The sequence below is a fragment of the Somniosus microcephalus genome, chromosome 1 (assembly GCF_052327205.1).
Source record: "Somniosus microcephalus isolate GS21.2 chromosome 1, FLI_Smic_1.0, whole genome shotgun sequence".
Taxonomy (NCBI): domain Eukaryota; kingdom Metazoa; phylum Chordata; class Chondrichthyes; order Squaliformes; family Somniosidae; genus Somniosus; species Somniosus microcephalus.
The window spans coordinates 704,562-727,498 of NC_140987.1; the positions used below are offsets into that span (position 1 = coordinate 704,562).

Genomic DNA, 22,937 nt, shown 5'->3' on the forward strand with positions numbered 1-22,937 from the left:
TTCTGGTAAATCTCCTCTGCACCCTCTCAAGGGCCTTCACATCCTTCCTAAAGTGTGGAGACCAGAACTGGACGCAATACTCCAGTTGTGGCCTAACCAGCGCTTTATAAAGGTTCAGCATAACTTCTCTACTTTTGTACTCGATACCTCTATTTATGAAGCCCAAGATCCCATATGCTTTGTTAACCACTCTCTCAATATGTCCTGCCACCTTCAGGGACCTATGCACATTAACTCCCAGGTCCCACTGTCCCTGCACACTCTTTAAAACTGTGCCATTAAGTGTATATTGCCTCTCCCTGTTCCTTCTGCCAAAATGCATCACCTCACACTTCTCTGTATTAAATTCCATCTGCCCATTCTGCCAGCCTTTCTATGTCCTGTTGCAGTCGATTGATATCATCACTGTTTGCCACACCCCCAAGTTTGGTGTCATCGGCAAATTTAGAAATTCTACTCTGTATTCCAATATCCTTTATCTATATATATCAACAAAAGCAGTGGACCCAGCACTGACCCTTGGGGAACACCATTGTCCAGTCTGAAAAACAACTCGCTGTTTTCTGTCCTTAAGCCAATTCCTTATCCAAGCTGCCACTGACCCACCTATTCCATGAGCCTCAATTTTGATAACCAGCCTTCTATGTGGTACTTTGTCAAACTCCTTCCGAAACTCCATGAATACAACATCCACTGCAATCCCTTCATCATTCCTCCCTGTTACTTCATCAAAAAATTCAATTAGATTAGTCAAACACGATCTTCCTTTTACAAACCCGTGTTGGCTCTCAATGAGCTTAAACCTCTCCAAATGCCCGTTAATTTTTTTCCTTGATTATTGTTTCTAAAACTTTACCCACCACTGATGTTAAACTGACCGGCCTGTAGTTACTAGGATTGTCCTTACACCCTTTCTTGAACAATGGCGTCACATTTGCCACTTTCCAATCCCCAGGCACCTCCCCGCATCCAGGGAAGATTGGAAAATTATGGCAAGCCCTTCTGCTATCTCCTCCCCCAATTCCCTTAGGAACCTGGGATGCAAGCCATCTGGACCAGGCGACTTGTCCACTCTAAGCATACCCAGCCTTTCTAGTACATCCTGTCCATTAATTTTCACCCCTTCCAATGCTTCTACCTTTTCCACTTCTACTGATATTTTGTCAGCATCCACCTCCTTAGTAAACACATTTACTAGTCTCTCACCTTTTTAAAAAATATTCTGCTTTTCCATTCTTCCTACCAAAGTGTATAATTTTACACTTCCTCACATACTCCATCTGACGCCACCTTGCCCAATCGCTTAACCTGTCTATATCCCTTTGCAGCTTCTTTATGTTCTCTTCACAGCTCACTCAGCCACACGTATAGGACCGGAACCCCATCACACTAATAACACAGTGCTGGGCACTCACCACATGTACAGGTCCTGCTGCTTCTTGGCTTCGAAGTAAACACATTTATTGCAGTTCTTCATTTCACAAATCTGTGTAATGGCTATTAGATCAAAGCAGTTTATCTCTATTTGTGCCACTAATTCGTCTATCGTGTTACGAATGCTTCGTGCATTCCATTACGACTGCTCCGTTGCCATGACTTTTCTCTTTAGATTTCTAATTTTCCCCTCACTTGGCCCCTCCTCTGCCCCCTTTTTAGTTTAAACCCTATCTAGTTATTCGATTCACCAGGACACTGGTCCCAGCCCGGTTTAAGTGGAGATCGTCCCAACAGCTCCCTCTCCCCAGTACTGGTGCCAGTACCCCATGAATCGAAAGGTTTAATAAAGTAATAGTTATAGTTTCCCAGCTCTTGGTTTAAACCACTGACCTAGCTTAAAGAGCAAAAAAAGGCAACACTCACCAACCAATCACTTACCTGCTCTCCTGTAACGTCACTCATTGATTATTTTTTGCGCTCTCTCTCTCTCTCTCTCCACTCCTCTTCTCCCCGCCGCTCCCTCTCTCCCTGTGCTCTCTCTCCGTTCCCGCTCCTCTTCTCCCCGCCGCTCTCGCTCGCTGGTCCCTCTCTCCGCTCCTCTTCTCCCCGCCGCTCTCGCTCGCTGGTCCCTCTCTCCGCTCCTCTTCTCCCCGCCGCTCTCGCTCGCTGGTCCCTCTCTCCGCTCCTCTTCTCCCCGCCGCTCTCGCTCGCTGGTCCCTCTCTCCACTCCTCTTCTCCCCGCCGCTCTCGCTCGCTGGTCCCTCTCTCCGCTGCTCCTTTCTTCCCCGCCGCTCTCGCTCGCTGGTCCCTCTCTCCGCTCCCGCTCCTCTTCTCCCCGCCGCTCTCGCTCGATGGTCTCTCTCTCCGCTGCTCCTTTCCTCTGCGCCGCTCTCGCTCGCTGGTCCCGATCTCGCTGTTCTTTCTTTCTCCGCTCCTTTCCTCCCCACTGCGTTTGCTCGCAGGTCCCACTCTCCCTGTGCTCAGTGGAAGGCCTTCAAGCAGGAGATGGATTGGGTACAGAGTCGACACATTCCCATGAGGGGGAAAGGAAGGGCATCCAAAGCTAGAGCTCCCTGGATGACTAAAGATATAGAGGTTAAAATGGAACATAAAAAGGAGGCTTATGATAAAAGTAAGGCTCATAATTCAGTAGAGAACCAAGCTGAATACAGAGTGCAGAGGAAAACTGAAAAAGGAAATAAGAGATTTAATAGAGGTGTTCAAAATCATGAATGGTTTTGATAGTGTAAATAAAGAGAAACTGTTTCCAGCGGCAGAAGGGTCTGTAACCAGAGGTGACAGATTTAAGGCGACTGGCAAAAGAACCAGAGGGGAGATGAAGTGAAAGATTTTTCCACAGCGATTTGTTGTGATCTGGAATGCAGTGCCTGAAAGGGTGGTGGAAGCAGATTCAATAATAACTTTCAAAAGGGAATTGGATAAATACTTGAAGGGAAACAATTTGCAGGGCTTTGGGGAAAGGGCAGGGGAGTGGGACTAGTTGGAGAGCTCGTTCAAAGAGCCATGATGGGCCGAATGGCTTCCTTCTGTCCTGCATCATTCTATGAGATGGCACAGGCCGGAATGGGACTAAGGGGAGAGCTCTTTCAGGGCGAGGCTTTGCACAGGGACAGTGGACCGAATGGTTACCTCCTATACTGTATGGTTCTATGATTCTGAGATTCTCTTCTGCCTTCTTCAGTTGTATGGAGAGTTTGCCGACCATTTCCGTCTCTCGGAGTGTAAGCTGGCCATCATCCACTGTGCAGGTCACTCGGACACCATCCTCGTCCAGACACTCTGGCAAGAAATTATCGAGAAAGGTGAGTGGCTGGAAAGATCGAATCTCTTCCTTTCTGTGTTTTTCTCGCCATCCCTCTGATCTCTTCCGTTCCTGTCTTTCAGAGCTGGGTGACAGCAGGTTAATGAGTTCCACGGATCGGATGCAGACCCTGAGTATGAAGCTTGTGTCTCTGGGGAAACTTTACGCTGGGACGCCGCGCTATTTCCCACTTGGTACGTACAGGGCGGGGAGTCAGTCACAGTACGGAGGCGCAGTCTCTGCCTGTCTCCCTGTAGGGACACTCCCCATTTCCCCCTGTCTTCCCCTCTTCCCCCTCCCCCACTCCCTCTCTTCTACTCCCTCCTCTCTCCCCTCCTCTCCCCCCTCCCTCCTCTCCTCTCTCCCCTCCTCTCCCCTCTCCTCCCTCCTCTCTCCTCCCCTCCTCCCGCTCCCCTCTCCTTGTTTGTTTGGGGAGGGGAGTGTGAGAGGAGGGGAAGTTGGAAAGGGGGACTGCTCCTACAGAGAGACATTGTCTCGCTATATAAATGCGAGTCTTTTCTTTTCATGTCAGGCTGAGACTCTCGGTCCATCCCGTGACTGATCCCCCACTGGAGAAACGTGCCATGGACACACGCACTCAGTAACCCGAATCATACATCAGGGTGAGGGGCTGGAAGCTGCTCATGGAGCCAGAGAACCGGAGAAAGGGTCTGGTGCGGGGTGGAGTCACGTGGATCTGTGTGTGACAGTTCTCTTTCCTTTCGCAGAGTTCCTGGTCCAATACCTGGAGCAACAATCCTGTGTCCTCACCTGGGACACTGGCTTCGTGACTTTCACCATGCAAGAGATAGGAATATCCTTACCCAGACTGCTGGAGGTGTACACTCAACTCTTCAAAACACGGGTGAGGCTGGATTGGACAGTCCAGGCAGTGCCCCTGGGGTCTCAGTGTATGCGACTGATTTAGCTTAACCCCTATAGGAGTGTGAGTGTCAGTAATTTTGTTACAGATTAACCCCTATAGGAGTGAGTGAGTGTGCGTGCTTGCGTGTGTCTGTTGTTCGGTAACACAGGTCTCAGTGCCGCTATTTCCTGTGCTGTGCTTGCTGCGATTTCTGACTCTCTTTGATGTGTCCTTGGTTTAGGATCCTTATTGGCAGAGAGTTAAAAAGCCGCTCCACTTGCTGGAGTGTATTCATGTCCTTCTCACTGCCTATGTGCAAGAACCCAACAAAGTTCCAGCCCATGAGAGGTGAGTTTCGGGTCCTCTGTGATGAGCATCTGACTGCGGAGTGTTGTGTACAACAACTTACATTTGTATGTAAATGATTGGACGTTGGCTCTGGGCGCTGTGATTGGACGTTGGCTCTGGGCGCTGTGATTGGACGTTGGCTCTGGGCGCTGTGATTGGACGTTGGCTCTGGGCGCTGTGATTGGACGTTGGCTCTGGGCGCTGTGATTGGACGTTGGCTCTGGGCGCTGTGATTGGACGTTGGCTCTGGGCGCTGTGATTGGACGTTGGCTTTGGGCGCTGTGATTGGACGTTGGCTCTGGGCGCTGTGATTGGACGTTGGTTCTGGGCGCTGTGATTGGACGTTGGTTCTGGGCGCTGTGATTGGACGTTGGCTCTGGGCGCTGTGATTGGACGTTGGCTCTGGGCGCTGTGATTGGACGTTGGCTCTGGGCGCTGTGGACGTGACGCTGGCTCTGGGCGCTGTGGACGTGACGCTGGCTCTGGGCGCTGTGGACGTGACGCTGGCTCGGGGCGCTGTGGACTGGACGCTGGCTCGGGGCGCTGTGATTGGACGCTGGCTCGGGGCGCTGTGATTGGACGCTGGCTCGGGGCGCTGTGGTTGGACGCTGGCTCGGGGCGCTGTGGTTGGACGCTGGCTCGGGGCGCTGTGGTTGGACGCTGGCTCGGGGCGCTGTGGTTGGACGCTGGCTCGGGGCGCTGTGGTTGGACGCTGGCTCGGGGCGCTGTGGTTGGGCGCTGGCTCGGGGCGCTGTGATTGGACGCTGGCTCGGGGCGCTGTGATTGGACGCTGGCTCGGGGCGCTGTGATTGGACGCTGGCTCGGGGCGCTGTGATTGGACGCTGGCTCGGGGCGCTGTGATTGGACGCTGGCTCGGGGCGCTGTGATTGGACGCTGGCTCGGGGCGCTGTGATTGGACGCTGGCTTGGGGCACTGTGATTGGACGCTGGCTCGGGGCGCTGTGATTGGACGCTGGCTCGGGGCGCTGTGATTGGACGCTGGCTCGGGGCACTGTGATTGGATGCTGGCTCGGGGCGCTGTGATTGGACGCTGGCTCGGGGCGCTGTGATTGGACGCTGGCTCGGGGCGCTGTGATTGGACGCTGGCTCGGGGCGCTGTGATTGGACGCTGGCTCGGGGCGCTGTGATTGGACGCTGGCTCGGGGCGCTGTGATTGGACGCTGGCTCGGGGCGCTGTGATTGGACGCTGGCTCGGGGCGCTGTGATTGGACGCTGGCTCGGGGCGCTGTGGTTGGACGCTGGCTCGGGGCGCTGTGGTTGGGCGCTGGCTCGGGGCGCTGTGATTGGACGCTGGCTCGGGGCGCTGTGATTGGACGCTGGCTCGGGGCGCTGTGATTGGACGCTGGCTCGGGGCGCTGTGATTGGACGCTGGCTCGGGGCGCTGTGATTGGACGCTGGCTCGGGGCGCTGTGATTGGACGCTGGCTCGGGGCGCTGTGATTGGACGCTGGCTCGGGGCGCTGTGATTGGACGCTGGCTCGGGGCGCTGTGATTGGACGCTGGCTCGGGGCGCTGTGATTGGACGCTGGCTCGGGGCGCTGTGATTGGACTTCATGAACTGTTGCTCTGTTACAGGCGGCGATTCACCAACTGCTGTCTGGACGCGATTGGCCGATTCCTCGTCGAACTTCAGGCCATGAGCCCCACCAGTGCCTTACAGACAACAATCGGAAATTTCAAATCGCTGCAGGCGAAACTCGACCGCCTGCACTGACGCCGCCCCAGATCCTTGGAATTTCTCTCACCGAGGATTACAGGAGATCGTTGCTGTATATCGATGTGTCCCCATGTGGCTGTGATCCACAGTCTGCCGTACTCCTTAACCCAGGCTCTGCCATCCACAGTTAGTTTACAACGTGCCTTCTAGCAGTTGAATTGGTTGAGCTGGGATTTCCAGCAAACCCACTGCAGGAATTGCTCAGTCTGGGCACATTGATCACAAGCAGGTGGCGTCTATGGTACTGACCAGGTTCTCTGGAGAAGCAGGGCTTTGATGGCTGGGATCTGGTGAGAGTTCTGTGTGGCTCCCATTCCATGGATCCGATTTGAGAATCCCTCACGGAAGAAGTATTTCACCAGGTTAAACACAGCACAGTCTTGTCCTGATTAAGAATACTGCACCAGGGAGACTGTTCTGTGCAAGAGTCCAACAGCCTTGTTTTTATGCAACCGATATAAAAATGTTTTCATTTTTTAATGTAAAGTACTTTCCTGAACAGAAATTGAATAAAGGTGAAGCTTGGATAGTTTGAGATGCGGGTTTAGGGCTGTGCTTTATTTGTAGCCACTTTACACGCTGCATCGAGTGCACTGGCTCACTCACACATTCTGACGTACACATGCACAGCTACTCACTCACATACATACTTAATTTCACACTTAAAGGGTATTTAAAAATAATAAATTTAATTAATTACATAGAATGGCAGAGCAGGTGATGTGTTACTGCTGCAATATTGTGGGAGCTGGTGGACACCATTGATGTTCACAGTGATCACATTTGCAGTAAGTGTTGGCTGCTCGAGGAACTCCGGCTCCGTGTTGATGAGCTGGAGTCCGAGCTTCAAACACTGCAACACATCAGGGAGGAGGAGAGTTACCTGGACTCTGTGTTCCAGGAAGTAGTCACACCAATTAGATTAACTAATTCAGATGTAGTCCGTGGTCAGGGACAGGAGGGTGTGACTATGAGTGAGGCAGGTACGGGGATCCAGGAGGTAGTGTTGGAGGAGCCGCAGCCCTTGCTCTTGTCCAACAGGTTCGAGGCTCTTACTCCCTGTGGGGACGGGAACGGGGACTGCGGGGAGGATGAGCAACCTGGCCACAACACCGTGGAACAAGGGGCCATTCAATTGGGGGGGAGTAAAAAGAAATGTTGTAGTAGTAGGGGATAGTATCATTAGGGGGATAGATAGGGTTCTTTGCAGCCGAGAGCGAGAGTCCCGAAGGCTGTGTTGCCTGCCAGGGTTAAGGACATCTCCTCTGGGCTGGAGAGAAACTTGGAGTGGGAGGGGGAGGATCCAGTTGTCGTGGTCCATGTTGGTACCAACGACATAGATAGGACAAGGAAGGAGGTTCTGCTGAGGGAGTGTGAGCAGCTAGGGGCCAAATTAAAAAAGAGAACCACAAGGGTAATAATCTCTGGATTACTACCTGAGCCACGAGCAAATTTGGCTAGGGTAAATAAAATCAGGGAGTTAAATGCGTGTCTCAAAGACTGGTGTGGGAGAAATGGGTTTTACTTCTTGGGACACTTGTATCCGTGTGTTAATGGAGACACGGAATGCAGGAGCAGGTTTCACAGGTGTTTACTGAACAAAGTCTGGAGGTGAACTAACAGATACAAGACACTATACAGGATTATATAGCCCGAGTGGCCATTACCGGCATTACAGTATACAGGGGAACAGTTTGAAAAGAGCGAGAGCCGGAGAGGAGAGCAGTTTGAAAAGAGCGAGAGTGGGAGAACAGTTTGAAAAGAGCGAGAGCCGGAGAGGAGAACAGTTTGAAAAGAGGCTGGAGTAATCTGGTTAACCTGGGCTCAGCAAGTCTTTGTTTCAGGGCCTATAAAAGCAGGCTTTGAAGTGCGATTTCAGCAGAGTGCTGAGAGTTGGGTGAGTCAGGGAGTTAGGTGAGGCAAGGCCTCAGAGCTTCGGCGGGTGCTTCAGCGGTAGAGCGGGCCTACAAAGGGCTCCAGAGACCAGGTAGGGCTTACTTTGATGGTGGTATTGAATTATTTTAATTTGGATTGATTAAAAGGGTAGGTCATGCCAGGAGAGCCCAGCCCCGTGATGTGCTCCTCTTGCTCTATGTGGGAATTCAGGGACGTTGCCAGTGTCCCTGACCAACACGTGTGCCAGAAATGCATCCAGCTGCAGCTACCAACGGACCGTCTTGGGACGCTGGAGTTGCGGGTGGATGGGTTGTGGAGCATTCGCGATGCTGAGAGGGTCGCGAATTACTCGTACAGTGAGTTGGTCACACCGCAGGGTAGGGCTACAGAGGCAGAGGGAAAATGGGTGACCACCAGGCGGAACAATATAAGCAGGCAGGTAGTGCAGGGGGCCCCTGTGGCCATCTCCCTTTCAACCAGGTTTACCGCTTTGGATACTGTTGGGGGGGATGACTTATCAGGGGAAGGCGGCAGCAGCCAACTTCCTGGCACTGGGGGTGCTCCTGCTGCCCAAAAAGGGAGGAAAAAGAGTGGGAGAGCGATAGTGGTAGGGGATTCTATAGTTAGGGGAACAGATAGGCGTTTCTGTGGCTGTAGACGTGAATCCAGGATGGTTTGTTGCCTCCCTGGTGCCAGGGTCAAGGATGTCACTGAGCGGCTGCAGGGCATTCTGGAGGGGGAGGGCGAACAGCCAGAGGTCGTGGTCCACATTGGTACCAACGACATAGGTAAAAAGAGGGATGAGGTTCTGCAGCAAGAATTTAGGGAGCTGGGTAGAAGATTAAAGAGCAGGACCTCAAAGGTTGTAATCTCTGGATTACTCCCGGTGCCACGTGCTAGTGAGTATAGGAATAGGAAGATAGAACAGATGAATGCGTGGCTAAAGGGATGGTGCAGGAGGGAGAGCTTTAGTTTCCTGGATCACTGGGTCTGCTTCTGGGAAAGGTGGGACTTGTACAAGTCGGACGGTTTACACCTGAACCAGAGGGGGACCAATATCCTTGCGGGGAGGTTTGCGAGCACTGTTGGGGGGGGGGGATGGGATACAGAGTGGAGCTATAGTAGGGGGTGATTTACAGCCAAATACGGAGGAAAAAACAAGTCAGCTGGGAAGGCAGAGCAAATATGTGAAGGCAATATGGGAAGGCTGGAAGGCATTTATTTTAATGCAAGGAGTCTTGCAAATAAGGTGGATGAACTGAAGTTGTTGAACACATGGGAGTACGATATTGTTGCTACCACGGAGACATGGTTGAGGGAGGGTCAGGACTGGCAGCTCAATATTCCGGGGTATAGAATCTTCAGGCGAGACGGAGGGGGGTGTAAAAGGGGAGGGGGTGTTGCAATATTAATTAAGGAGTCAATTACTGCTGTAAGGAGGGATGATATATTAGCGGGTTCCTCTAATGAGGCCATATGGGTAGAACTTAAAAACAAAAAGGGGGCAAGCACTTTGCTGGGAGTGTACTATAGGCCCCCAAATAGTCAGGGGGAGATAGAGGAACAGATATGTAGGCAAATCTCAGAAGTGTAGAAATAATAGGGTAATAGTAGAGGATTTCAACTTCCCCAATATTAACTGGGATAGTCAGTGTGTGAAAGGCTTAGAGGGTGCGGAATTCTTAAAGTGCATCCAGGAGAGCTTTTTGAGCCAACATGTAGAAAGTCCTACAAGAGAGGGGGCAGTACTGGACCTAATTCTAGGGAATGTAGCCGGGCAAGTGGTGGAAGTGTCAGTAGGAGAGCATTTTGGCGACAGTGACCATAATTCGGTGAGATTTAAGGTGGTCATGGAAAAGGACAAAGACGGCCCGGAAATAAGGGTTCTAAATTGGGGGAAGGCCGATTTTAATATGATAAGGCAGGATCTGGCAAAAGTGGACTGGGAGCAGATACTTATAGGAAAATCCACATCAAAGCAGTGGGAGACTTTCAGAAGGGAAATAGAGAGAGTGCAACGCCAACATGTTTCCGTAAAGGTCAAGGGTGGGACCAACAAGCAAAGGGAACCTTGGATGACAAGGGATATACAAAAATGCATTAGGAAAAAAAGGGGGGCTTTTGGCAGTTACAAAATACTTAAGATGGAGGAAGCCCTAGAGGAGTATAAAAAGTGCAGGGGCATACTTAAAAAAGAAATTAGGAGAGCGAGGAGGGGCTATGAAATAACACTGGCGAGCAAAATAAAGGAAAATCCTAAGATGTTTTATAAGTATATTAAGGGCAAGAGGATAACCAGGGAAAGGGTAGGGCCCATTAGGGACCAAAGTGGCAATCTGTGTGTAGAGCCAGATGATGTAGGCGGGGTTTTAAATGAATTTTTTGCATCGCTGTTCACTATGGAGAAAGACGATGTAGACATAGAAATCGGGCAAGGGGACTGTGATATACTTGAACATATTAGCATCGAGAGGGAAGAGGTACTAGAGGTTTTAGCAGGCCAAAAAGTGGATAAATCCCCAGGCCCGGATGAGATGTATCCCAGGCTGCTGTGGGAGGCAAAGGAGGAGATTGCAGGGGCTCTGACACAAATTTTCAGAACCTCTCTGGCCATAGGGGATGTACCAGAGGACTGGAGAACAGCTAACGTAGTACCATTATTCAAGAAGGGTAGCAGGGATAAACCAGGGAATTACAGGCCAGTGAGCCTAACATCTGTGGTAGGGAAATTATTGGAAAAGATTCTGAGGGACAAAATTAGTCTCCACTTGGAGAGGCAAGGATTAATCGGGGATAGTCAGCATAGCTTTGTCAAGGGTAAATCATGTCTGACCAATCTGATTGAATTTTTCGAGGGGGTGACTAGGTGTGTGGATGAAGGAAATGCTGTGGATGTGGTATACATGGACTTCAGTAAGGCTTTTGACAAAGTCCCGCATAGGAGACTGGTCAAGAAGGTAAGAGCCCATGGGATCCAGGGTGCCTTGGCACGTTGGATCCTAAACTGGCTGAGTGGCAGGAGGCAGAGGGTGATGGTCGAAGGTTGCTTTTGTGACTGGAAGCCTGTGTCCAGTGGGGTACCTCAGGGATCGGTGCTGGGTCCCTTGCTGTTTGTGATCTACATAAATGATTTGGAGGAGAATGTGAAAGGTATGATCAGTAAGTTCGCAGATGACACGAAAATTGGTGGGGTGGTAAATTGCGAGGAGGAAAGCCTCGGGCTACAGGACGATATAAACGGGTTGGTCAGATGGGCGGAAAAGTGGCAAATGGAATTTAACCCTGAAAAGTGCGAGGTGATGCATTTTGGACGGACAAATAAGGCAAGGGAATACACAATGAGTGGTAGGACCCTAGGAAGTACAGAGGGTCAGAGGGACCTTGGTGTACATGTACATAGATCCCTGAAGGCAGCGGAACAGGTAGATAAGGTGGTTAAAAAGGCATGTGGGATACTTGCCTTCATTAGCCGAGGCATCGAGTATAAGAGCAGGGAGGTTATGATGGAGCTGTACAAAATGCTGGTGAGGCCACAGCTGGAGTACTGTGTGCAGTTCTGGTCGCCTCACTATAGGAAGGATGTGGTTGCATTGGAGAGGGTGCAGAGGAGATTTACCAGGATGTTACCTGGGCTGGAGCGCCTCAGCTATGAAGAAAGACTGAACAGGCTGGGGTTGTTTTCCTTGGAGCAAAGAAGGCTGAGGGGGGACCTGATTGAGGTGTACAAAATGATGAGGGGCATAGATAGGGTAGATAAAGAGGAACTTTTCCCCTTAGTAGGGGGGGGTCAATAACAAGGGGGCATAGATTCAAGGTAAGGGGCAGGAGGTTTAGAGGGGATTTGAGGAGGAACTTTTTCACCCAGAGGGTGGTTGGAGTCTGGAACTCACTGCCTGAAAGGGTGGTAGAGGTCGGAACTCTCACAACATTCAAGAAGCATTTGGATGAGCACTTGAAATGCCATTGCATACAAGGCTATGGACCAAATGCTGGAAAATGGGATTAGATTGGACAGGGCTTGATGGACGGCGCAGACACGATGGGCCGAAGGGCCTCTTTCTGTGCTGTAAAATTCTATGACTATGAGGGGCTCTTAAAGGCACATACACCACAATTCCTCCCCTTTTAGACAACCAGTACATAATATTTTAAGTAATCATTAATTAACATATTACAAGGACAATAATCTACACATTTGCTGCAGTTAATCAATTATAAGTCAGTCTCTCTGGAGGCTTCCTGACTCGGTCCGGATAACGCCTCGGTGGTGTAGTAGGTTCTTTTGGCAAGGTCGATTCGGCTTGAATGCCAGTGTCGGGTTCATCTGGTTCCAGTATCACCGGATCAGAGGTAGATACTATGGGTATCTCTGCTTCATCATTAGGCCTATAGAGTTGTGGTGTAGGGTGTCCCTTTTCGGATGACTCTATGATCTGGTCAGCATGGCGCCTTATTATGCTTTCTCCAATGTCCACGGTATACATCAGCGGTCCTAGTTGTGTGCAAATAGTTCCAGGCTGCCATTTCTCGGTACAGTAGTCCCGGGCCAAAACCTGTTGACCTATCTGGAAGGTTCTAGTTGGCCTTTCATTCATGCCTTGAAATTGCCGGTTCTCCACGTCCCTTCTGATGTTTGGCTTGATCAAATCCAACTGGCATCTTAGACTTCTATTGAAGAACATCATGGCGGGAGTTTGGTTTGTAACCACGTGTTGCATTCCTGTATGCAAACAAGAAGTTATCTACCTTATGCTGAAGTTTTATGTCTTCATTACGCATGGCCTTTATGGCCTTCTTGAAGGTCTGGACAAACCTTTCAGCCAATCCATTGGTGGCGGGATGGTATGGGGCGGACGTGTAGTGCTTAACCCCATTGTTTTTTAAGAACTTCCTGAATTCCTCGGACACAAATTGCGGTCCATTATCAGAACAGATCTGTTCAGGCAGCCCATTCCTGGCAAATATGGTCCTTAATACTGTGATGGTTTTTTCCGTGGTGGTGGAGGACATCTTTATTACCTCCGGCCACTTGGAGTGTGCATCAACCGCGATTAAGAACATTGAGTCCATAAATGGACCAGCAAAGTCGATATGTACCCTTTGCCATGGAGATGAGGGCCACTCCCATGGATGTAGAGGGGCTTGTGGTGGGGCGTTTTGGACCTTCTGGCATCCTAGACAGCCCTTGGTCATTTCTTCGATGTGTCCATCGATACCTGGCCACCACACAAGCGCTCTGGCTAGGTACTTCATTTTCACTCCACCCAGATGCCCCTCGTGAAGCTCCTTTAGCACTTTATCCTGGAGTTTGGGTGAAATCACCACTCTGGATCCACACATCAACGTTCCTCGGCACACTGACAGCTGTTCTCCTCTTTGCGAGAATGCTGGCAACAGTGGTTCGCCATGTGCTGGCCATCCCTTCACCGTTAAATCGTAGACTCGTGAGTAACAAGTGGGGTACCACAGGGATCTGTCCTGGGCCCCCAGCTGTTCACAATTTACATTAATGACCTGGATCAGGGAGTCGGATGCAGCATTTCCAAATTTGCAGACGACACTAAACTAGGAGGGGGGGTGGGCTCAGAGGAAGAGACCAGGAAGCTCCAGAGCGATTTGGACAGACTGGGTGATTGGGCGGATAAATGGCAGATGCACTATAATGTGGACAAGTGCGAAGTTATCCACCTTGGGTGCAGGAACGGGAGGGCAAATTATTATTTAAATGGCAATAGATTGGGAGAGGGGGAAGTACAGAGAGACCTGGGTGTTCTTGTACACCAGTCACTGAAGGCGAGCATGCAGGTGCAACAGGCGGTCAAGAAGGCAAACGGTATGCTGGCCTTCATAGCAAAAGGGTTAGAATACAGGAACAGGGATACCTTGCTGCAGCTGTACAGGGCACTGGTGAGACCACACCTCGAGTACTGTGTACAGTTTTGGTCGCCTCATCTGAGGAAGGATGTTCTTGCCATGGAGGGGGTGCAGCGGCGATTCACCAGGCTGATACCAGGAATGGCGGGAATGACCTATGAGGAGAGACTATGTAGTTTAGGGATGTACACACTGGAGTTTAGAAGATTGAGAGGGGACCTCATAGAAGTGTATAAAATTCTGACAGGTCTAGACAGACTGGATGCAGAAGGAATGTTTCCCTTGGCGGGTGAGAACAGAACTAGAGGACATAATTTGAGGATAAGGGCTAAACCATTTAGGACAGAGATGAGGGGGAATTTCTTCACTCAGAGAGTGGTGAACATGTGGAACTCATTGCCACAGAGGGCAGTGTACGCCAGCTCATTAAATATATTTAAGAGGGAATTAGATATATTTCTACGGGCAAAAGGGGTTAAGGGTTACGGAGAGAAGGCGGGGACGGGATACTGAATTAAAAGATCAGCCATGATCTCATCGAATGGCGGAGCAGGCACGAAGGGCCGAATGGCCTACTCCTGCTCCTATCTTCTATGTATCTATGTATCTATGTGAGAGAGTCGGGTTATTCCTCTTTTCCTTTTCAATGGCAGAATTTGTTACTGGTAGACATTCCACTATGGTTGAGTGGAACATTTCCACTGGGTCCACTGTAGGTGCCTCTTCTACCGTTGGCAACGGTAGGCGCGATAACCCGTCAGCATTCCCATGCTGTTTTGATCCTTTGTATTCTATGTCATATTGGTGTGCCCCTAGGAAAAGGGACCACCTCTGTAGCCGTTGCGCTGTCATAATGGGAACACCCTTTTTAGGGTTGAATATGGAGACGAGGCGTTGATGGTCAGTCAACAAGGTAAATTTTTGTCCGTGTAGGTAATGGTTGAATTTCTTCACTCCCCATACCAGGCTAAGTGCTTCCCTGTCGATCTGTGCATAGTTACGCTCAGCTGAGTTCAATGAGCGTGACGCAAAAGCTATCGGCCGCTCCGAGCCATCAGGGAATCTATGCGATAATACCGCTCCTATGCCGTAAGGGGATGCATCGCACGCCAGTCTGATTGGCAGTGATGGGTTGTAATGAGCCAAAACTTCCTTGGACGTGATCAAGCCTTTGCATTTATGGAAGGCACATTTACAGTCTTCGCTCCATTTCCAAATTACTCCCGTTTGTAGCAGTGCGTTAAGAGGGTGCAGAACAGTTGACAAGTTCGGTAAAAATTTATGATAGTAATTTATCAATCCCAGGAACGGCCTTGATTGTGAGACATTTTCAGGTGCTGGGGCTTTTATGACCGCTTCAATTTTTTCAGGTGACTTATGCAACCCTTCCTCGTTAATTATGTGGCCACAATATATTTGTTTCTGGAAAAATTCGCACTTGGGGCGATTTGCTCGTAGGCCCCGTTCTCTCAACCTCGTGAGCACCTGCTCCAAATTGGCACGGTGCTCATTGTCGTTTTCTCCTGTTACAAGGATGTCGTCTAGGTAGCATTGAGTCCCCGGAATCCCTTGGAAGACTTGCTCCATAGCTCTTTGCCAGATAGCTGGAGCTGATGCTACTCCGAAAAACAGTCGAGTGTACTGGTACAGACCTTTGTGTGTATTTATCGTGAGATACTTTTTAGAGGCCTCTTCAACCTCCATCTGTAGATATGCCTGAGCCAAGTCAATTTTGTTGAAATGTTTTCCTCCGGATAGTGAGGCGAAAATATCTTCTATCCTCGGAAGAGGATACTGTACCGTGTGAAGGACCGGGTTTACAGTCACCTTGAAGTCCCCACAGATGCGAATTTTTCTCTGTTCTTCAGATTTATCATTATTCAACGTTTTCTTCATGACCAGGACGATGGGTGTTGCCCACTCGCTCCAATCTATCTTGGATAATACGCCTGCCTTTTCCAAATTCTCCAGCTCTGCCTCGACTGCTGGACGAATTGCGTATGGCACCGGCCTTGCCTTAAAAAACTTGGGAATTGCCGCATCTTCCACTTTTATTGAGGCAGTGACACCTTTCAAGGTTCCTAGTTCCTGTTGAAACACTTCCTTGTCGTTGGCCAAGATGTCTTTTAATCGTTCAGGTATGACGTTGTCATCATTTTTTTTCTTACTGGTCACCGTCAGTGCCTGAATGGAGTGCCAGTCTAAACGTATCTTCCTGATCCATTCACGTCCCAACAACAGTGGACCACCATCTTGCAGAACGTATAAATAAAACTTCTGTATTTCCTTGCCGTTGTATACAACAGGCACCTTTATTTTCCCTTTGGGGTATACTTTCTGCCCCGCATATGTTTTCAAGATAATGGATGTGTCTTTCAAAGGTATATGCGGAAATAGCCGCTCATAATCCCGTCGACTTATGACGGTCAGAGCTGATCCTGTATCTAGCTCCATTTTAACTGGGGACCCCGCTATCGTGAGGGTAACCCAAATGGTCTGGTAATCTTCTTTGGCAATTACATTATGTAATTTGAGACAGCTTAGTCTCTTGTTTCCGGAGTCGCTATCGCTCTTCTGGTCTTCGGAGCTACTGTCCGTCATCATTTGTACCTTTCTGTACTTTTCCTTATTGATTTTTTTCCTGTCCGTGGATTTTTTTTGTCCAGATCGGCATACACGTGCAATGTGTCCAATCTTTCCGCATTGCCTGCATGCTTTGTCCTTGAACCAGCAGTCCCTCTGGTCATGGGTGGATCTGCCGCAGCGATAACATCTTTCGAAACCCTGTGTCATTTCATGGGTGCCGAAGTCCTGTGGCTTTTGCTGTATCTCTGCAGCTCCTCTTGCGGCTGCTTCGTATGATACAGCCATACTGAAAGCCTTGCCCAGTGTCAAATCTTTCTCAGAAAGTAGCCTTTTCTGTGTTCCTTCACTTAGGAGACCGCAGACGAATTTGTCTCGAAGAGAATCTGCCAGTCCTGCCCCAAATTGGCAGTGCTTTGACACCTTCCTTAATTCGGTGAGGTAATCAGCGTTACTTTCATTCTTGTGCTGATTCCTCCTGAAGAATTTGAATCGTTCCGCTATCAGCAGCGGTGTTGGGTTTAAGTGCTCCTGTAGGGTATCAACAATCTCCTTAAAATTCTTGTCCTTTGGTTTGGCTGGAGTGATTAAGTTTCGTAACAGCCCATATGTCCTTGCGCCCATTAGATTTAGAAGTACTGATGCCTTTTTATTATCTTCTATTTCATTTGCTGTGCAATATACCTCCACTCTTTCCACATATGTGGTCCAATCCTCTATATCGCTATCGAAAGCATTAATATTGCCAGCCTTAGGCATCCTGAAAAAAAAATGGCGCCTCCCACGTTTTCCTTTCTTCCCTGCAGAAAAAAATGGCGCTTCCCGCGCTTTCCCGCCGCCGCTGCTGCTGACAACGCTGTTCTCTGCGGTTTTTATTTACATAGGTTTTTTTTCAAATCGGTGGAGACTCGTTCCCACCGGACTCTCTGGGACTTTTCCCTCCCCCTGCTTGGTCCGAAAGCCGACCTGCTTTGCAGCGCCGGCCGTCTCCCGAGTGCTCCCCCACTCTGTCTCTGTTTACCTCCGCCTTCGCTGCTCAGCTCCGCTGCAGAGCCAGCCGATGGAGCCCCAGCCCGCCGCCCAGGAAGGACCACTGCAGTACCTGCCACCAGCTCGGCCAGCCGGTGAAACCACAGCCTTTCCCTTTTCTCTTTTCTTTCTTGTTTTTCTTCGACTTTCGTCTGAGGAATCGATCTCCTTGAGGTGCTGCCGAATTGCAGGTAAGTCCGTTTCCAATTCGTTGGCACCGTTGTATCCGTGTGTTAATGGAGACACGGAATGCAGGAGTAGGTTTCACAGGTGTTTACTGAACAAAGTCTGGAGGTGAACTAACAGATACAAGACACTATACAGGCTTATATAGCCCGAGTGGCCATTACCGGCATTACAGTATACAGGGGCTCTTAAAGGCACATACACCACAACACTGGCACCAGTACTGGGACAGGAGAGAGCTGTTCCATTGGGACGGACTTCACTTGGCCAGTGCTGGGACTAGAATCCTGGCAAATCGAATAACTAGGGCTGTAAACTAATTAGTGGGGGGGAGGTGTCGAGAGCAAAAAATAAAAATGTCAGTGGAGAAGGCAATAGAGCAAGGTAGCAGTGGGGGAATTAAAAACCAGAGTGTGTCAGGAAGGGACAGAATGTATAAAGGTAAAGTAGTAAAGGGGGTAAAAGCAGGAATAAATTGTCACAAAACATATTTAAAAGTTCTTTATCTGAATGCACGCAGCATTCGTAACAAAATAGACGAGTTGACGGTACAAATAACTACACATGGGTATGATCTGGTGGCCATTACAGAAACATGGCTGCAAAGTGACCATGACTGGGAACTAAACATCATGGGGTATTTGACAATTAGGAAGGACAGACAGGAAGGAAAGGGAGGTGGGGTGGCTATGTTAATAAAGGATGGAATCACTGCAATAGTGAGAAATGATATTGGGTCAAAGGATCAGGATAGTGAAACCATTTGGGTGGAGATAAGGAATAATAAGGGGAAAAAGTCACTCGTGGGCGTAGTCTATAGGCCTCCTAATAGTTGCAACTCTGTTGGTCGGAGTATAAATCAGGAAATAGTTGGGGCTTGTAATAAGGGAACAGCTATAATCATGGGGGATTTTAACTTTCATATTGACTGGACAAATCAAATTGGGCAGGGCAGCCTTGAGGAAGAGTTCATAGAGTGCATTAGGGACAGGTTCCTTGAGCAGTATGTTACTGAACCAACCAGGGGGCAGGCAATCTTAGATCTGGTCCTGTGTAATGAGACAGGATTAATAAAAAATGTCCTAGTAAAGGATCCCCTTGGAATGAGTGACCATAACATGGTTGAATTCCAAATTCAGTTGGAGGGTGAGAGAGTTGGATCTCAAACCAGCGTATTAAGCTTAAATAAAGGAGACTATGAAGGTATGAGAGCAGAGTTGACTAAAGTGGACTGGGAAAATAGATTAAGGTGTAAGACGGTACATGAGCAGTGGTGTACATTCAAGGAGATATTTCACAACTTTCATGAAAAATATATTCCACTGAGGAAAAAGGGGCGTACAAGAAAAGACAGCCATCCGTGGCTAAGTAAAGTAATAAAGGATAGTATCCGACTGAAAACAAGGGCATATAAAGTAGCCAAATCTAGTGGGAGGATAGAAGATTGGGAAGCATTCAAAAGCCAGCAAAGAATAACTAAAAGATTAATTAAGAAAGGGAAGATAGATTATGAAAGTAAACTAGCAAAAAATATAAAAACAGATAGCAAGAGTTTCTACAGTTATATAAAAAGAAAAAGGGTGGCTAAAGTGAATGTTGGTCCCTTAGAGGATGAGACCGGGAAATTAGTGGTGGGGAACATGGAGATGGCAAAAACGCTGAACAAATATTTTGTATCAGTCTTTACAGTAGAGGACACTAAAAATATCCCAACACTGGACAAACAGGGGGCTATAGGGGGGGAGGAGCTAAACACAATTAAAATCACTAAGGAGGTGGTACTCGGTAAGATAATGGGACTAAAGGCGGATAAATCCCCTGGACCTGATGGCTTACATCCTAGGGTCTTGAGAGAAGTGGCAGTGGGGATTGCGGATGCATTGGTGGTAATTTTCCAGAACTCCCTGGATTCAGGAAAGGTCCCAGCAGATTGGAAAACTGCTAATTTAACACCCTTATTTAAAAAGGGAATTAGAGAAAAGGCTGGAAACTATAGACCAGTTAGCCTAACTGTGGTTGGTAAAATGTTGGAGTCCATTATTAAGGAAGCAGTAACAGGACATTTGGATAAGCATAATTTAATCAGACAGAGTCAGCATGGTTTTATGAAGGGGAAGCCATGTTTGACAAATTTGCTTGAATTCTTTGAGGACGTAACAAACAGGATGGATAAACAGGAACCAGTGGATGTGGTGTATTTGGACTTCCAAAAGGCATTTGATAAGGTGCCACACAAAAGATTACTGCACAAGATAAAAAATCACGGGATTGGGGGTAATATACTGGCATGGGTGGAAGATTGGCTATCTAACAGAAAACAGAGAGTTGGGATAAATGGTTCATTCACGGGTTGGCAATCAGTGACGAGTGGTGTTCCGCAGGGGTCAGTGCTGGGACCCCAACTCTTTACAATCTATATTAACGATTTGGAGGAAGGGATCGAGTGCAACATATCGAAGTTTGCTGACGATACAAAGATGGGAGGGAAAGCAGTGAGTGAGGAGGACATAAAAAACCTGCAAAAGGACATAGGCTAAGTGAGTGGGCAGAAATTTAGCAGATGGAATATAATGTTGGAAAGTGTGAGGTTATGCACTTTGGCAGAAAAAATCAAAGAGCAAGTTATTATCTAAATGGAGAGAAACTGCAAAGTGCTACAGCACAAAGGGATCTGGGGGTCCTGGTGCATGAAACACAGAAGGTTAGTATGCAGGTACAACAGGTGATCAGGAAGGCCAATGGAATCTTGGCTTTTATTGCAAGGGAGATGGAGTATAAAAGCAGGGAAGTCTTGCTTCAGTTATACAGGGTACTGGTGAGGCCACACCTGGAATACTGCGTGCAGTTTTGGTTTCCATATTTAAGAAAAGATATACTTGCTCTCGAGGCAGTTCAGAGAAGGTTCACTCGGTTGATTCCGGAGATGAAGGGGTTGACTTATGAGGAAAGGTTGAGTAGGTTGGGCCTCTACTCACTGGAATTCAGAAGAATGAGAGGCGATCTTATCGAAACATATAAGATTGTGAGGGGGCTTGATCGGGTGGATGCGGTGAGGATGTTTCCACTGATGGGTGAGACTAGAACTAGGGGGCATAATCTTAGAATAAGGGGCTGCCGTTTCAAAACTGAGATGAGGAGAAATTTCTTCACTCAGAGGGTAGTAAATCTATGGAATTTGCTACCTCGGAGAGCTGTGGAAGCTGCGACATTAAATAAATTTAAAACGGAGATAGACAGTTTCCTAGTTGATAAGGGAATTAGGGGTTACGGGGAGCGGGCAGGGAAGTGGACGTGAGTCTAGGTTCGGATCAGCCATGATCCTATTGAATGGCGGAGCAGGTCCGAGGGGCCGTATGGCCTACTCCTGCTCCTACTTATGTTCTTAAATACTGCATAGTAATACTGTGGCATGTGTGTCTCTTACTGATGTATCTTCGGGAACATGCATCAGTAGTGGAGGGAGTGAATGTTGAAGGTGGTGGATGGGGTGTCAATCAAGTGGGCTGCTTTGCCCTGGATGGTGTCGGGTTCACCAAGTGTTGTTGGAGTTGCACTCATCATGCAAGTGAAGAGTATTCCATCACACCCCTGACATGTGCCTTGATGTAGATGATGCGGGCCAAGAACGGAGAGGTACTCATCAAGGACAGGGAGGCAGTCAGTGCCCGCTGGAAGGAGCACTTCAAAGATCTCCTTAACCGAGACTGCCTTTGACACGAGTGTCCTCAACTCCATCCAGCAGCATGCTACCCGCCACCATCTCAGCACAACCCCAGCCCGGCATGAGGTTGAAAAGGCCATCTGAAGAACAACAAGGCCTCAGGAGCCGATGGAATCCCTGCCGAGGCACTAAAGCATAGCAGAGAAGCACTACTGGCGTGAATTGATGAACTGATTTATCTGGAAGGAGGAGAGCATGCCAGGGGATCTCGGAGATGCCATAATTGTGGCCATCTTCAAGAAAGGTGGCAAGTCCGACTGCGATAATTACAGAGGAGTTTCCCTGCTGTCTGCCACTTGGAAAGTCATCGCAAGAATCCTCCTCAATCACCTTTCCCAGTGGCTGAAGAGCTCCTCCCAGAGTCGCAAAGTGGATTCCTCCCACTAAGGGGCACAATGGACATGATCTTCACCGCACGTCCATTACAAGAGAAATGCAGGGAACAGCACCAACCACTGTACATGGCCTTCTTTGATCTCACAAAGGCCTTCAACACTGTCAACAGTGAGGGATTATGGAGTGTCCTCAAATTCGGCTGCCTTCAAAAGTTTGTCACCATCCTCCACCTGCTTCACCACGACATGCAAGCCGTGATCCTGACCAAAGGTTCACGTACGGACCGGGGTCAAGCAAGGCTGTGTCATCGCACCAACGCTCTTCTCATTCTTCCTTGCTGCAATGCTCCATCTCACCCTCAGTAAGCACCCCACTGGAGTGGAGCTCATTTACAGAACAAACGGGAAACTGTTCACCCTCCGTTGCCTCCAGTTCAGATCCAAGGTTGTCCCATTCTTTGTCGTCGAATTACAGTATGCAGACGATGCTTGTGTCTGCACACACTCGGAGGTCGAACTCCAAACTGTAGTGTATGTACCTTTAAGAGTCCCTGTGTACTGTAATACCGGTAGTGACCACTCGGGTATATAAGCCTGTATAGTGTCTTGTATCTTTTAGTTCACCTCCAGACTTTGTTCAGTAAACACCTGTTAAACCAACTCCTGCATTCCGTGTCTCCATTAATACACGGATACAACAGTGGCGACGAATTGGAAACGGACTTACCTGCAATTCGGCAGCACCTCCAGGAGATCGATTCCTCAGGCGAAGGTCGAAGAAAAAAAAAACTGTGGTTTCACCAGCTAGCCGGGCTGGTGGCAGGTACTGCACTAATCCTTCCTGGGCGGCGGGCTGGGGCTCGATCGGGTGGCTCTGCAGCGGGGCCGAGCAGCGAGTCGGAAGGCGGAGGCAAACAGAGACGGAGGGTGGAGCACTCTGGAGACGGCTGACGCTGCAAAGCAGGTCGGCATTCGGACCAAGCAGAGGGAGGGAAAAATCCCAGAGAGTCCAGCGGGAATGAGTCTCCAACTATTAAAAATATCTGTGTAAATAAAAACCGCGGAGAACAGCGTTGTCAGCAGCGGCAACGGTGGGAAAGCGCGG

At 49.1% G+C, this 22,937-nt stretch overlaps 1 protein-coding gene across 4 annotated transcripts in view; it reads left to right on the top strand.

The window, feature by feature from the left end:
• nup155 (nucleoporin 155) overlaps positions 1 to 6,743 on the top strand; it is a 246,435-nt gene extending 239,692 nt beyond the window's left edge. For all 4 annotated transcript variants that reach the window (XM_085962233.1, XM_085962254.1, XM_085962243.1 and 1 more), the window contains 5 exons: positions 3,140 to 3,260; positions 3,343 to 3,453; positions 3,988 to 4,124; positions 4,366 to 4,472; positions 6,067 to 6,743. In XM_085962233.1, the coding sequence (XP_085818359.1) occupies positions 3,140 to 3,260; positions 3,343 to 3,453; positions 3,988 to 4,124; positions 4,366 to 4,472; positions 6,067 to 6,205 (615 nt within the window). In that variant the 3' untranslated portion in view covers positions 6,206 to 6,743. The remainder of the gene's footprint in view (positions 1 to 3,139; positions 3,261 to 3,342; positions 3,454 to 3,987; positions 4,125 to 4,365; positions 4,473 to 6,066) is intronic.
• The last annotated feature ends 16,194 nt before the right edge of the window (positions 6,744 to 22,937 follow it).